This window comes from Aethalodelphis obliquidens, unplaced genomic scaffold (assembly GCF_003676395.1).
Source record: "Aethalodelphis obliquidens isolate GAN/ISIS:26980383/991018 unplaced genomic scaffold, ASM367639v1 scaffold40, whole genome shotgun sequence".
Taxonomy (NCBI): domain Eukaryota; kingdom Metazoa; phylum Chordata; class Mammalia; order Artiodactyla; family Delphinidae; genus Aethalodelphis; species Aethalodelphis obliquidens.
Genome location: NW_020837984.1, coordinates 260,603 through 276,416, shown reverse-complemented (window position 1 = coordinate 276,416; position 15,814 = coordinate 260,603). Strand labels below are relative to the sequence as shown.

General features: G+C 42.1%; 2 protein-coding genes across 2 annotated transcripts in view; both read left to right on the top strand.

Moving 5' to 3' along the window:
• PSME4 (proteasome activator subunit 4) overlaps positions 1-5,247 on the top strand; it is a 100,027-nt gene extending 94,780 nt beyond the window's left edge. The window contains exons 44-47 of the mRNA XM_027131671.1: positions 366-534; positions 2,270-2,403; positions 3,093-3,231; positions 3,709-5,247. Of these exons, the coding sequence (XP_026987472.1) occupies positions 366-534; positions 2,270-2,403; positions 3,093-3,227 (438 nt within the window). The 3' untranslated portion in view covers positions 3,228-3,231; positions 3,709-5,247. The remainder of the gene's footprint in view (positions 1-365; positions 535-2,269; positions 2,404-3,092; positions 3,232-3,708) is intronic.
• A 6,274-nt stretch (positions 5,248-11,521) lies between these two features.
• Positions 11,522-15,296, top strand: GPR75 (G protein-coupled receptor 75). The gene has a single exon (XM_027131654.1). It carries the CDS (start codon positions 12,961-12,963, stop codon positions 14,581-14,583), a length of 1,623 nt encoding a protein of 540 aa, XP_026987455.1. The 5' UTR covers positions 11,522-12,960; the 3' UTR covers positions 14,584-15,296.
• Positions 15,297-15,814: the final 518 nt, after the last annotated feature.

The following is a 15,814-nucleotide window of genomic DNA, read 5'->3' as shown; positions in this document are numbered from 1 at the left end:
GTTTTAAGAGATGTAGAGTCTAGGAAAATTGTATTTTAATGTTAGGCTCTGGCACTGCTTTGACAGTTACACCCCAGATAAGAACTATCAGTCAGTGAGAAAATAATTAATGTATGGAGAAATTTAATTTTGTATAGCATGGTTAACCATTAAACTTTCTGTGAACCTGGTGTAGTGACTCATCCATCTTGAGGCCACAGACCCTTTGAGAATCTGATGAAATCTCTATTAAGAAACTACAAAAGAGCATTTACACAATTTGTATACAAATATCAGGGAAAATCCCCACCCCAGTTCCCTTACCACTCTCTTCACCTCCCCAGGCTTAGGATCTTGGCTCTAATGGAAGTGATTGTCTTCTATAGGTTCGAGAAATGGCTGCTACCACCTTAAGTGGTCTGTTACAGTGTAACTTCCTTACCATGGACAGTCCTATGCAGATTCATTTTGAGCAACTTTGCAAAACAAAACTACCGAAGAAAAGGAAACGAGACCCTGGTTTTGTAGGAGATCCGAATACGATTCCTTCTGCAGGTAACAAGACTGATGGAAAACACCTTTTGGGAATTAACCAGGCTTAACTCAACAAATATTTATCGAATGCTTGTATGTGCCTAGGTCTATGCTAGGTACCGGGAATAGCTGACCCTGCTTTTGAGAAGCTTTGCATATAGAAGGCAAGACCTGGGGTGTAAAAGCTGAAATTGAGAGAGGTACAAAGGAATGTGTACATGGCTGCATACAACTATTGTAGTAAATCAAGCCTGTACCCACCCACCTGAAATCTCTTTATAAAGAGAGGTATCCAGAATTATTTTGGAGGATCTAAAATATTTGTTTTTAGAATTTATAACTTATGTGTAAATGTACTAAGAGAAAAAAAATAAGTAAACAAAACAAGCCTTGCTTTCATTTGGAGAGAGGAAAATCATTACTTCCCTAGGCGTTTGATAGAGGGTGAGAGCACTCATTATTCTACAGGAGCTTCCACTCTAATTGAGCATGAAGGTAAACAAGAGAATGAGATCTGATGACTGTGTCATGTTTAAAGAGAAATTTAAATGTGATTGCAAAGAAGCATCCGATCTTGCCACTGTTATCTACAAATAGTCACAAAATGGAAAACATAGACTATTAGTAAGTGGGAAGCTGACTGAATTTGCAGAAAATGCTTGGAATATGAAGCTCTTAAGTACTGATTATAGCAAGGTTTTAATTTTGTTTTTAATTTCATTGAAGTATAGTTGATTTACAGTGTTGTGTTAATTTCTGTACGGCATAGTGACTGTTATACATGTATACATTCTTTTTCATGTTCTTTCCCATTCTGGTTTGTCACAGGGTACAGAGTATAGTTCCCTGTGCTCTACGGTAGGACCTTGCTGTTTATCCATCTTGTATTTAATAGTTTGCCTCTGCTGACCCCACACTCCCAGTCCTTCCCGCCTACCCCTCCGCCCTGCAACCACAAGTCTGTTCTCTGTGTCTACCAGGGTTTTGATTTTTGCTATTACCTAATAGCAATTTCCAATAAAATACCAGTATATATTCTAGTTTTTTTGCTTGAAAACTGTGTTTTCAATAATGAAGTACCAAAGTAGTTTTAGGTTTTTGTTATAACCAAATGGCATTGTTTATAACTACTCCAAATTCCCTTTTTTCTTAATTTCAACTCCCTATCCACGGCGTTTCATGTATACACATATAATAGACTTACAAACACATACATGCACACATCTTTATTAAAAAACAATGAGAATTTGAAAGCACTTTAATGTAACTTCTGTCACTAAAAAGGAAGAATAGAGGCCCTGTAGAATACAGACACATAGCAGTTCTGTTTTGCGGAATACAGACATTCCACATTCACGGTGTGTTTACCTAATGAATTGATGCAGTCTGTAGGAGGTCGTCACATCCAGAAAAGTGGGATCTAATTTTGACTGGCAATTTTTTTAGGATCAGGGATTGCACTTTCACGTATGATATGAATTGCTCAGAAAAAGCCATTACTATGTTAGTTTTACCAAATACATGACACATTTCTGGACCTAAATATAATTATGCTGTCATTGAGGGATGGCTATAGGATGTTTTTAGTTTAGCCTTAAAATCATGTTTTTGATATGTGTGCATACAGAGTCATTTTTAAATGCAGAAATTCAAACATTGGAAACAACTAGTATGATTGAAAACTAATTTATTTCACTGTAGCAAGTGCAATAGAGTCCTGTAAATATTTGCACATATATTGCTGTTTTCTTTGCAGAGTTGGTCAAACGCCATGCCGGGGTGCTGGGACTTGGTGCATGTGTTCTTTCTAGTCCTTACGATGTTCCCACCTGGATGCCCCAGCTCCTTATGAATCTCAGTGCACACCTGAATGATCCTCAGCCTATTGAGGTAAAATTCTCCCTTGTTAGTTTCTTTGCACATATATTATCAGTGATATTTTGTAAGAAACCATTTATACTAATCTCTATACTCTGGATCTTCTGCTTTGATAAAGCTACTACTCCTACCTCTGCCAGATCCAAGTTACTCATCAATAATTATTAAAATCTTGCAGAGACCCTGCTGCCTGTATATTTGAGATATTTTGGTAACAAGGAAATTACCATAGCTTCTGTCCCTCCAAGTCCAGTGGAAGTAAGATGTTGTCAGTGTTGTCAGAATAAATTTTATGCTTCTATTTCACTAGCATTTTATATCTAGGAAGTATATAACTGGGAGCTCATATTAAACAGGAAAATGTGATGGTATTATTTAGTGAACACCTGTGTTCCTACATTAAACAACTTGGAAGACCAATGACCTTGTTCTTTTCACTTTGATAAATAGATGTAAGTATATATTGAAACTGGTTTAATAATGTGGTACGAGTTCTGGTCGCTTGTCCTGAATTGCAGCTAGTACTAATTCTAAAGAAGTAAGCTTGGTGGCTCTTTGACGTAAGATTGGTTTATTGGTTTTGTAGCTCTTGGTGAAGTGTAAGATCTGAAGTCTAGAAGGATTGTTATTTAGCTAAAGGTATCCTAAATATAACCCTGGCGAGGTTAAAATAAAATGTATGTGGGTTGCCTACTCTACAGATGACTGTAAAAAAGACCTTATCCAATTTCCGAAGGACGCACCATGACAACTGGCAAGAACACAAACAGCAATTCACTGATGACCAGCTGCTTGTTCTCACCGATCTCCTCGTGTCACCCTGCTATTATGCATAGAAAGGTGAGGCAGCAAAGTTTAAAGAAGTCTGACATCCTCAAATGTCATTGGTTTGATAACTGAGAAGCGGGTATTCCTAAGTTTTTTCTTTCATGACTTTTACTATGGCCAGTGGAAGTTAAGTTCCCAGAGCATTTTATCCTTTCTTCTCTGCTTTAGGTATTAAGCAGAGAATTGATGTGACTGCTTTTGGGCCTATATACATGAGTGGGCTTATGGTTAGATAAAAGAAAAGAGATTTTACTCTTAATTGCCTCCTGAGTGGGGCCTGGCCATTTTGGGTTGTCGTAGGGATTCTAGGTTCTACAGTTGTGAAAACATTCCATCTGGATTCTTAAGTATTTATCATCCATTCTATATTAAAGAGGGAGGACCCAGAAACCTTTCTACTGAGATAGGATGAATGAAGATTTCATTTACTGGGCTCTTAGAGTTGGATGTCCTGTTGTCTAACTGAAATTTTTTTCCTCCTTGATACAGATGAGTAGTCCTCACTTCGAGCTCTTTTCATCAAAAATTCCAGATCCTCAGGTACCATCTGTGGTGGCTTTCTGCAGGTTTTAAAACCCTGCCTCTGTTGAGCTCTCATCATTTTGGTGGTTTCTGTGTTTGGTCTCATTAGTCTGCGTTCCACAGGTTCTCAGCTGCCATTTGATTTCCTAACTTGTCCAGAAGTATTTCCGGAATATTAATCACTTTTTCTTTGAGGCATCAGACAAAGCCATAATGTCTCAGACTAGAGATAATTACCCAGTATGATCATGGCATCCAAGACCAGACAGAGTCTAGGAACTCATTACGTAACAGTTTACTTGGAATGGAGAAGGCCCATCTGTAATAACAGATCCTGTCATTTCATTCATCTCAAATTATTTTGAATTCTTTCCAAATGGCCATGGGTTTAGATGGTAGTAGGCCTGTGGGCCATAAATCTGAAGCCTTGAGAGGCTTGGGTCTGGAGAGCCATGAAGAGGGAAGGAAAAGAGGGCAAGTCTTGAACCCAGCCAAGGACTTGATGGATTGCTCGACCAAGACACAGAAGTGAAGTCTGTGTCCACGTGTTTCCCACAGACTGGAGTTTTTGGTGCTGAATAGAAGAGCAGTTGCTGAAAAACTAGGGGTTTGGTGAATAAATTTTTGATTGATATATATGTATACAATGTGTGATTTTGCAAATAAACAGCAACAACAATAAAAACCCTGACTGGTTGATTTTTACCTGTATTCTTTGCAAATATTGTTTGACCCTCTTTGAAAACTGTTACACTTGACTAATGGAAGTCTGCTGTGTTTGTGGAAATTCTGTAATTTTTTTTCTCTTTTTAATTTTTTTCCTTTTCCTTTTTTTTCTTTTTTTTTGCCTGCAGAATCGTTGAGACTAATAAGTCTTAATATTTATTTGACTTGTTTAATAAGTGTTACATAGATGTAAAAGACTGTATAAACTGTAGAGATAGCATTGGCAAGACTTTGTACAGATGCAACCTCTTACACAACACCATTGTGTAATTAATTTGTAAAGATACACATATAGCTCTTTATTATAGTGATTTTTTTGGCTTTTGTACCGATTGAATGCCATTTTTTTTGTGTTTTAAAATTATTTTCTTTATCTTTTCATGTTACAAAAGCTGAGGTGTGGGTTTTTTGAGTTTATTTATCGTTAGAATGTCTGAACTTTTATGTAACTTTTTGTGCGCATCTCTAAATGCGAACACCACATGTTTGCCTATGACCAGTTTATAGAACTCAAGGTATCTTCTAGGTTCAAGTAATTCACAAGTTGGTGAATGTCATCTTGCAGCCCGCCCTGTACAGTCTTCCTTAAAGGAACACTACGGTATATTTTTTAGTATCTACTTGCTGAATGACTCGATACAGACCTAAGCACAGCAGAGGTCCTGGTACAGTATTTAAGTGTCAGCATACACAGGCGTAATCCCTGTATAGTGTAGTGCCAAACTGATTATTCCAATTGTGTAACTAGTTTAAAACCCAATAAATGGATTGTTTTTAACACCTGGCTTTTGTCTTCATTACAAGGAGAAGACAGTTCTGTAGCCAGTGACCCTCATGGATTCCTTTTGCATTCATAGATCTGGATCCGTAAATTCATGCCCTCCGACCAGAGTGAATTATCTAGATCAGACCTGTCCAGCACAATAGGTCATAGCCATGTGTGACTATTTACATTTAAATTAAATAAAAAATTCCTCAGTCTCAATAGCCACATTTCAAGTTCTCATTAGCTACTTTTGGCTAGTGGTTACCCTGTTAAATAGGCAGGTGAATGTTTTCATCATCACAGAAAGTTCTGTTGGACAACACTGGTCTAAATGATTGATTCTCAAATTGATGGGCCTAGAATGTGAATTTTAATTCATGCCCCCGGCTCATGATATTGATGCCTGGTCCTGAAACCACAGTTTGAGCAGTGAGGTTTTTTGTTGTATTGACCACTTCAATTTTTCATAGCCAAGCTGTATGAACATACACTGCCATAGGCAAGGTTCCTAAAGTGGGGAATTTAAAAAATATAAGATACTGGGCACCCACTGTGTTCCTCAGTCAGAATTTCTGTGGTTGGGACTCAGGCATCAACGTCTTTTAAAAGCTTTAAAAGTCTTTTAAAAGCTCCGTAAATGCTTCAGTTGTGCAGCCAGGATTGAGAACCACTGGTGACGACTCCTAAGGCCCACTCTAGGCCTAAAAGCGGGGCACCTTAATCACATGCCCAATGTGATTCTGATACCAGGCTTAGAAGTTGCTTATTACTTTGATACCCTAACTGGTTATATTGTGAATTATTTAATTCCTAAATTTTCTATCGGGGGCCTCAAGAATGAAAAGGAGGAGGGAGAGAAAAGGGATGAATGGCCACTACTGTCTAAATTCTTAAATGGATTTTGCATTCAAAAGAATGGAGAACGCTAGCAGGAACAGTGTTAAGGGAACGCAAGTGTTATGGGTTTGGGGGGTGGTGTGTGTAGGCAGACCAGTGTTTAGAAGTCACTGCTGATTGGGCCTGGAAGACTGAGCTAAGGCAGGTTTCACGTGGGGATGGGTGGTGGTGGGGGAGTGATAGGAAGTAAGGGGAGGAGAAAGCCTGTATCTTTAATGTTGTATGAGCCAATAAATAATCTTTAGTTTCTGAATGAATCCTTTAAAAAAGAATTTGCAAATTGTGTTTCAAAATTTGGGAGGAAATTTTACCTACCTATTTTCTTAATGTTAATGATTAGTAATGGGGCCAGAGAAAACCAGTGAGGAATTTTGTCTTACTGGAAAAAAACTTTCTACAGACTTTGTAGTTATTTTTGCGGCCAAGGGCCATTTGCCTTGTTACTGTCACTGTTTTGGGTATTCCCTCATTGTTGAACATCAAGGTTTTCAGTTTTCTCTACTATAGCTCACACTGCAGTGAACATTTTCATCCCTTCATACTTAAAACTTGTTTCTTTTATTCAGGTATTTCCTTAGGATAAATTCCGAGGAGTGAGATTTTTAGGTCGTGAATCTAAGCATTTTAATGGCTCTCATGTTCTTTCCTCAAAGTGCATGTGTCAATTTGCATTGTCAATGATAGTGTGTATTAGAATGTTGGTTTCCCTGCCAATTGACAGCCTAATCATATCTTAACATACTTCGAGTCAGCCCTGCTTGTTTATTTGTAGATTTCCATTTTGTGACTACTAAACCAGTGTTCTTTCCAATTTGACACACTGCTGGTACGTTTTGTAGACATGATCATAGTAGCTTTCATCTTGTTGATCGTGCTTACTAGTTCTGGAACTTGGATGGTTCCAGATTTCCTCTTCTAGCTCTCTAGAATCCTTTACAACTTGTGAATTTTTTTTTTTGAAGTTATTTCTGAATTCTGATAGCATAGTCAACACCTGGACTGGGTATCTACCTCATAAATTATCCAGCCCTCTTGATTTTCTCTTGATGAAAGCAGAGTGGTGGGGGTGGCTGGGAAAAATATATGCGTAAATCCAATTATTTGGTACTTGTTGGTGCTGAACTGTTCTGTTTTAGAAGATGAACTATCGGCCAAAATAGGTGTTTCAATAGCAGTGTCCTAAGTACTTCACTTAAATGGAACTTTCTGGTTTTCTGGCACTCGGTGAAGGAAAGAACACTCAAATAGCACTCTGTTTCCAAGTGGTACCCTCTGAGAAGGTCAGAAAAGTAGTAAGATCCTAGTTACCCAGGTTGGGACACTGAAGTAGTAAAGAGTTTAACTGGCTTTCTTTTGTCCCCAGAGTAACAAACATACTTGGGAATGCTACTTGTTAACTCTTGAGACTAAAACCCACTTTTATGAGTTCATTATTTTGGACATACTGTGCACTTTAGAATGAGAGGCTGGTAAATTTTTTGTTTTGTGTCCTTGCTTGCTAAAATTAGCTGCATACATTGCACCATTGCTTTTCAAGTTGATTTACATTGAACACAGCATTGAGTAACGTCGCTGATTTCTTGGCTTGGTTATTTCATTTGCATGGGTAGTTTTTTTGCTCTTTTCATTTGTTTCCTAGTAGTTATGCCCTTTGCTGAGTTCCCTCAATAAATTCATTAATACTTTCAGAGAGCTGAGAGGAGAAAAAATTACGTTATAGTTGGTTTGATTTAAAGTCTGTTGCAATGACTTGATTTACAGATTCTGTGTCTCAAAGTACCAAACTGGACGACAACGCCAGTTTAATCTAGGAGAAGAAGTATTAGCTACAGCGTAGAGTGGAGCTAGGAAGGCGGACTAGGAAGCGCCAGGAATGGGGAGAGGTGGGTGGCGGGCCGACCAGAAGCCTGGGAAGCCCCCAGATCCCGCCAAGACCGACGTGAAGCCTGGCCACGCCTCGCTGTCCACGGTCTCCACCCTCTAAGGGTCAAGGTCCCCATGGGTCGCGCTGTGTCCGTCGGTGCCCCCACCTTTGCCCTCCTCTCCACCTAGTCCGCTCCCCCTCTTCCTCGGTATGTCAGCTCGTAACAGCCTCGGGGAGCCGCCACTGCCCGAGCGGCAAAACGACGCGCCTGAGACCTCGCGCGGCGCGGAGGACGGAGGTCGCGGCGGCGGGAGCGGTCGGGCCCCGGGGCAACGGGAGGCCCGCGAGTCGTCGAGGGCGCGGGGGCAGGCGGGGCGCCGAGCCGGAGTGTCCGGCGTGGGGGTGGGGGGCGGCGCCCTCGGCGTCTCCGTGACTGCGCCTCCGCGCCCCGGCTTGCCGCGGCTCCCGGGATGCGCGGAGGCGGCGGCGATGGCGATGATGTCTCTAGCCCTGCATCCTCCCGGGCGGCGGGCGGAGCTGGGGTCCGAGCTGCGATATGGAGGAGGAGGGGCGGCGCTGCGGCCACCGGGCAGGTGAGAGACCACGGGCCCCTGGAGGAGGACGACCCCGCGGGGACCGGGAGGGCCAGGCCCTGAGAAGCCGCCGGGTGAGCGAGGAGGCGGCCGCACAGGTCCAGGCCCGGCCGCCGTGCACCGGCGCTCCTGGCGCGGCCTGCGGGGAAACCATCTCGCGCCTGCCCTGTCGGTTCCCCGGCTCCGCGGGACCCGTGGAACCCCTCCCCCGCCGCCCATGCCCTGCCTGAGCCCTCCCCACCTCACCAACCCTCTGCTGCATCTTTTACAAGCTTCCCTGGACCGACCTAGGCCCTCCTTACCATAACCTTCCCCAGACAGGGGAGCCCCTACCCATCTCAAGTCCCTGGTCTGGGTCGCTGTGCCCTCCCAGAAGTCTCCCACAACATCCTCACACTGGAGGTGCTCCACAGCTTCCCCTCTCCCTCATCCACTGACAGACCCGACCCTATCAGCTGCTCTGGGCTTCGAAAGGTAGTTCCACTGGGGAGAAAGAGCATGGCCTCCGAAATCAGATAAATCTGGCTTGAATCTTAGTGACCTTGGACAAGTCATCTAACTTCCCTGATGTTTTCCTGATCAATACAAATACAGTGGGAATAATAATAATAATAGTACAGAACCTTGTTTTCTTGTGAGGGTTGGTTAGACTGAGAATGCCTGCCCTCGAGGAACTGAGGATATAATGAGAAAACAAGAGTTGGAAGAATCCAGGTCATGAGTTGACTTGTAAAAGCTCATATAAAATGTTTTAATATGTACTAAAATATTAAGACAGCACACTAGATTATCAAGAGGCTCTTCACACACATCCTAATGAGAAATTGCTGGACAATTTTCACTTATTATTTCTTGCTTACTTTAGGCTCTCTCTTTCTTAGTTGTAATAAGATGCATATGATATGAATTCATTCCTTCTTACTGTGCTTAATATGTTTTCTTCTTAAGACTGGTGTTCCAACTTAAAATTTCTCTGATTTTATTACTTTAATTACATCTTCTTCCAGAACTTGTTTATGGTCCCAGAGATAAAGAGTAACTTGTATGCTTGCATTGAAAAGAATGTTGGTAACCTTTATTTAATATTTAGGAGTAAGTAGCAGATAGGTATTCATTTACCGCCTCCCTCCCCCAAATAAGTGAGTTTTATAGTTCTTCTATCATAGCTTTTCCCCAAATTGTCATCTCAGCCTCCTCTTTCTTAAAGTCTCAGAAGTTAGTCCTAAGACCTGGGTTTACTTTCCCTCCATTTCCTTACTGCTTCTAAAGTTTCTCTGCCCAAACCTTTACTTCTGTTCTGTCTTCTGCTTTTTCTCCCTTTTCTCTTTCCAGCCTCTGATTCCTTCCTTTTTTTTTCTAATTATCCCAAATCAGAATGATTTATAGTTACTTTATACCAGAACCATAATTTTTCAACCTTGCCAAAAAGGTACATGGAAGTATGTGTGTGTGTGTCTGTATTCAAATTTTGGGCTCCAGGAACTTTGAGTTGGGAAGGGATTGCAATATCTACTTCGCAGGATTATAATGAGAATGAAATAAAGTTTGATAACCTATGTAAAGCTTCCAGTAGAAGTGCCTGGCATATAATAACCACCTAGTAAATTATAGCTGCTGTAACTGTCTTCTGACTGGGACTCCCTGCCTTGATTGCTTTGCTATTCTGTTTAGCTTGGTGGTGGAGTGCTGCCTTTAGAGAGCAACTGCTTAGGTTCAAATCCATACTGTACCCCTTTAAGATAGGTGCTCTCTTTCTCTGACTCAGTTTCCTCATCTGTAAAATAGAGGTAAGTTATACTATCTCAGGGTTGTTTTGACGATTCAATATATTAATAGTGTGGAGCACTGAGAGCAGTGCCTGGCACATCACAAGCACTTAGTAAAGTGAACATACTAATGATAGGACTGATCATTATATTCCTGACCCAGAAGTCTACTTTATTTTTTAATGTATTGAAAAAATTTAAGTTTATTGAAGCAATTATAATTGGATAGAAAGTGAAAGTTGCCCCTCAACTCCTCCAAATCCTTTTTTTTTCCTTCTGCCTCTTATCTTTGACTAATGTTGGTGCCTCATCATTCCATTTTCCCCTTTCCAAATTTCTTCCAGCCTGGGGTCTTCATAACTTCCATCATCCACTTCTTTTTTATTACCCACTTACTCGATATTTTTCTTAGCATCCTAATTCCAGACTCTTCATCATTCTAATTTCCCCAAGCCAAATTTCTGCTTCTCTCTTCGGGGTCAGGGGAATTTGCTATAAACAGTAGTATCACCTTTCTGCTCTTCTTGCTTCCACAAATTGGATTTTCTCTTCTACTTCTTTTTTCATCAGTTAACCCCAATCCTCCAATTAACAATTAAAAAATTAACAGTAAAAGGTTTTTTTTTTCACTACACAGGTATCAAAAAGGGTTCAGAAACAGGCACATACTCTTTTAAGTGAAAATAATAAGCTATCCATTATTATTATTTTTTAATTCTAATCATCAAGAAACAAAAGGTCAGGATTATTTTTTCTATCTCTTTTATATCAGGAAAGTACAGAAAAGTTGGTCCTACTTCTCAGTGGAGAAATTCATTATATTGTTATGATCTGTACTTTAGACCATTGAGAATGTAGAAGAGGTTATCTTCTTCCTTCATGAAGGACACCAGTTAGTTTTATGGATCTCCCCAGGACTGAAATTTGTCTGATACTCACTGGCACAGCTGTACCTATTATTGAATGCTGGGTGAATTCTGTATTGGGTGGTCCATAGCTCCTGCTTGGAGGCCCCAGTAATACCTCACTAACCAGGCCCCTTCCTCTGTACCCCATGATTCAGCAACTAAAGGGTTAATCCTAGGACAGCTGGAGGCCTCTGGGACTCAGCTTGAGCTGGTGGTTAAATATTCTGAACATCACCCATGGACCCCCCCAATACCACTGGTTATTCCTAAAATACTGGATTAAAGCAAGTTATTTTTGCTTGCCAAGAGCATTGCACCAGTCTCCAAGGAACAACTTAAGCTGTACCACTGGAAGCATCTTTGGGAGTGGGATGGGCACCAGGCCACACAGGGCTTTGGGATTTGGGACAACAGAACATTATGTGAGTGTATTTTAAATCTCATTGCAAAATGGAAAAAAATGTTAAGAAAGTAAAGGACCAAGAAGAAAAAGAAGTTGTTCTTTAAAAGTAGAGGCTGTGTCTTATTCATCTTTGTACCCACGGTACCGAGCGTAAAGCTGGAGGAGAGTATGCACACGGTAGATATAAACTGGGTGAATGCATGCATGAATGGGTGCATGCCTCCTGCTTCTCCACGAAGATATTCCTGCTGGGATAATGACAACTCACATTTATATAGAGTTTGCAAAGTGGTGCTTCGCCCCTTGTAAATCTCAGATATAATTCTGACACCCTCCATTACTTCCATTTTTTCCCTCTCAAATATAGTCCTACACAAAGTTCTTTTCCAAAGGAGAGTGCGGAGTTGGCCAAAAAATCACAAATAGGGAGAAGAAAATATAAATAACGGAAAATAAAGGATTCTTCCTAGGAAGAGGAGTCGGATTTGTTAGTGATGTGTGGGAGTTACGTAAAAGGCCACAGTATACACTTCAAAAGTAGCCTCTTGCTTATGCATCAAGCACAGCACGTGCTGTTTCTTGCCTCAGTCCTTCTGCTGCAAAGACCTACTCGCCTTCTCCCAGCCTGTCTGACCCCACTCCCTGCCCCTCGCCTTCCACCCAACTAGCTCCTCCTTATCGAGAGCTGCTTTACCCTCTGTCAGCCTTCACCCCGGGCTGGATTATGTCCCCCTTCTTTTCCTCCCACAGTGTGCTGCCATCAGCTGATTTGCCACATTTGGCTGCAATTTCATAGGTTGATGTCCTCCAACTAGATTGTGATCTCTTTCGTGGAGAGATCATGTTCTCGTGTCTTCACAGTGTCTGGCACTGCAGAGTTTCCGAAGGTAACATCTGCACACCCATCCTTCAATCACAATCTCAAGGGGTGAGGCCCAGGAATCTGTTTTTTGTTTAACCCACTCTCCAGATGATGCTTAACCTAGTTTGAAAACCACTGTGTCATAAAACCTGAAATCAGCTGGATGAACGTATTTTGAGGTCTTTGTGTCTTTCCTGTGTGGGGCTTTGCAAGGAGAAATGCTTTCTAGGCACTGGGTCAGAGCTGAAAAAGTCTAGTGCTTTTGTAAAAGATCATGAGGTCACTCTTCTTTCTCCATTAATTCCTTTCTGTTTCTGGGTATGCATTTTTGTGCACAGGCTTTTCTGCCTTGGGCCTCTTTTGTCAAATATCGCTCATCTGTGAGTTGAGGCCCTGACTCCCTTCACACAGAAGGAAGTCATCTCTCTCTGAAGATGAACTCAACAGACCTCCCTCAGGATGCTCCCAACACTACCCTGCTACATGTGCCTCACTCCCAGGGAGAAAACAGCACTGCTGTCCAGGAAGACCTCCAGGACCTCATCCACACGGCCACCTTGGTGAGCTGTACCTTTCTGCTCGCAATCATCTTCTGCCTGGGCTCTTACGGCAACTTCATTGTCTTCTTGTCCTTCTTTGATCCGGCCTTCAGGAAATTCAGAACCAACTTTGATTTCATGGTCCTGAACCTGTCCTTCTGTGACCTTTTCATTTGTGGCGTGACGGCCCCCATGTTCACCTTCGTGTTGTTCTTCAGTTCAGCCAGCGGCATACCAGATGCTTTCTGCTTCACCTTCCACCTCACCAGCTCCGGCTTCATCATCATGTCCCTCAAGACAGTGGCGGTGATTGCCCTGCACCGGCTCCGCATGGTGTTGGGGAAGCAGCCAAACCGCACGGCCTCCTTTCTCTGCACTTTGCTCCTCACTCTGCTCCTCTGGGCCACCAGTTTCACACTCGCCACCTTGGCCACCCTGAAAACCAGCAAGTCCCACCTCTGCCTTCCCATGTCCAGTCTGATTGCCCGAGAAGGGAAAGCCATCCTGTCTCTCTATGTGGTCGATTTCACCTTTTGTGTTGCTGTGGTCTCTGTGTCTTACATCATGATTGCTCAGACCTTGCGGAAAAATGCTCAAGTCAGAAAGTGCCCCCCTGTGATCACAGTTGATGCTTCCAGACCACAGCCTTTCATGGGGGCCCCTGTGAAGGGAGGTGGAGATCCTATCCAGTGTACCATGCCAGCTCTTTACAGGAACCAGAATTACAATAAACTGCAGCACGTTCAGACCCACGGATACACCAAGAGTCCCAACCAGCTGGCAACCCCTGCGGCCAGCCGGCTCCAGCTGGTGTCGGCTGTCAATCTCTCCACGGCTAAGGATTCCAAGGCGGTGGTCACCTGTGTGATCATTGTGCTGTCGGTCCTGGTGTGCTGCCTTCCACTGGGAATCTCCTTGGTGCAGGTGGTTCTGTCCAGCAATGGGAGCTTCATCCTTTACCAGTTTGAACTGTTTGGTTTTACGCTTGTATTTTTCAAGTCAGGATTAAACCCTTTTATATATTCTCGGAACAGTGCAGGGCTGAGAAGGAAAGTACTGTGGTGTCTGCAGTACATAGGCCTGGGTTTTTTCTGCTGCAAACAGAAGACTCGACTTCGAGCCATGGGAAAGGGAAACCTCGAAGTCAACAGAAACAAATCCTCCCATCATGAAACAAACTCTGCCTACATGTTGTCTCCAAAGCCCCAGAAGAAATTTGTGGACCAGGCCTGTGGCCCAAGTCATTCGAAGGAAAGTGTGGTCAGTCCCAAGATGTCTGCTGGACATCAACACTATGGTCAGAGCAGCTCAACCCCCATCAACACTCGGATTGAGCCGTACTACAGTATCTATAACAGCAGCCCATCCCAGGAAGAGAGCATCCCACATAACTTACAGCCAGTAAATTCTTTTGGATTTGCCAGTTCATATATTGCCATGCATTATCACACCACTAATGATTTAATGCAAGAGTATGATAGCACTTCAGCCAAGCAGATTCCAGTCCCCTCTGTTTAGAGTCATGGAGGCTAGAGAATCTTATGTAAATGTTTTTGTTTCTGATACTAATTGATTTTTTTAAATTCTGTGAGACCAGAGGTACATCAAAACTTAAAGACCTAGACAGTTGACACTAATGACTCCCTTTTGTCTGAAGTATTAGCATCTATTCGTTTGCTTTGCAGTTTCTTGACGTTTTAAGAGTTGATGTAAAAGTTTATTATTTTACACCTGACCTGTGCTCCAATCTTTTGTACTAAACTTTTAAATAGATGCCAGGGAATGATCATGCTACTGTATTAAAGTAGGGAATGAACTGATTATGGTCATTTGAGTCAATGTTATGGTTCTTTGAAGTAAGTATGAGCTGGAATTTTTAAAGAACGTGAAGGTATCATCTTTACTGAGGCATTATTTTTATTAACTGAATTATAAATTTTGACTCTTTGAAGTGTTGAATTGGGATCAATATACTTTTTTTGGTTGCAGGCTTACTGGAATAAATAACACATTGTTAAAGCAGAAAATCAGAAATGTATTATCTATAACTATTTTTACCAAAAATACACAAGCATTAGTTTCTTTTCATAAGACAGCCAACTAAGAATAGGGTATTAAGATTATTACCATTTGTAATTGTAGACATTATTATTTTGTGTCAGCTGAGTAGCTGTATAGTTCTTTTAAAAAGAAGTCTGGGACTTCCCTGGTGGCGCAGTGGTTGAGAGTCCGCCTGCTGATGCAGGGGACGCGGGTTCGTGCCCCGGTCCGGGAGGATCCCACATGCCGTGGGGCAGTTGGGCCCGTGGGCCACGGCCGCTAAGCCTGTGCGTCTGGAGCCTGTGCTCCGCGATGGGAGAGGCCACAGCAGTGAGAGGCTCGCGTACCGCAGAAGTCTGTTTTTTCTTGCTAAAAATGAATTATTCTATTTCAGAATGATCTTACCCAAGAAACCTAGTGAGGAGGACTGCATCTGTAGTAGAGGGGTGCTCTCCCTGGGGTAGTAGGCACTAACGGTGGTCATCTCATCAGGGTGCTGTTATGTGGGAAGCAGGCTAGACTGTTGTGTGTAGACTCTTGTATGTACAAGAAGGCATAAGGATGAGATGGGGGTGTTTCGATCTATGCTTTCCTTCTGTGTGAGAATGATTTGTTAACAACCTGATGAAGACTATCTTAAGTAACTATTTAGAAAAATTTTTTGGTCTTTGTTTATATATTACCATGGTAGAAAAATTCTTAAGATGAT

Coding starts and splice junctions, on each gene's coding strand:
- GPR75 (XM_027131654.1), top strand. CDS start 12,961: ATGAACTCAACAGACCTCCCTCAGGATGCTCCCAACACTACCCTGCTA.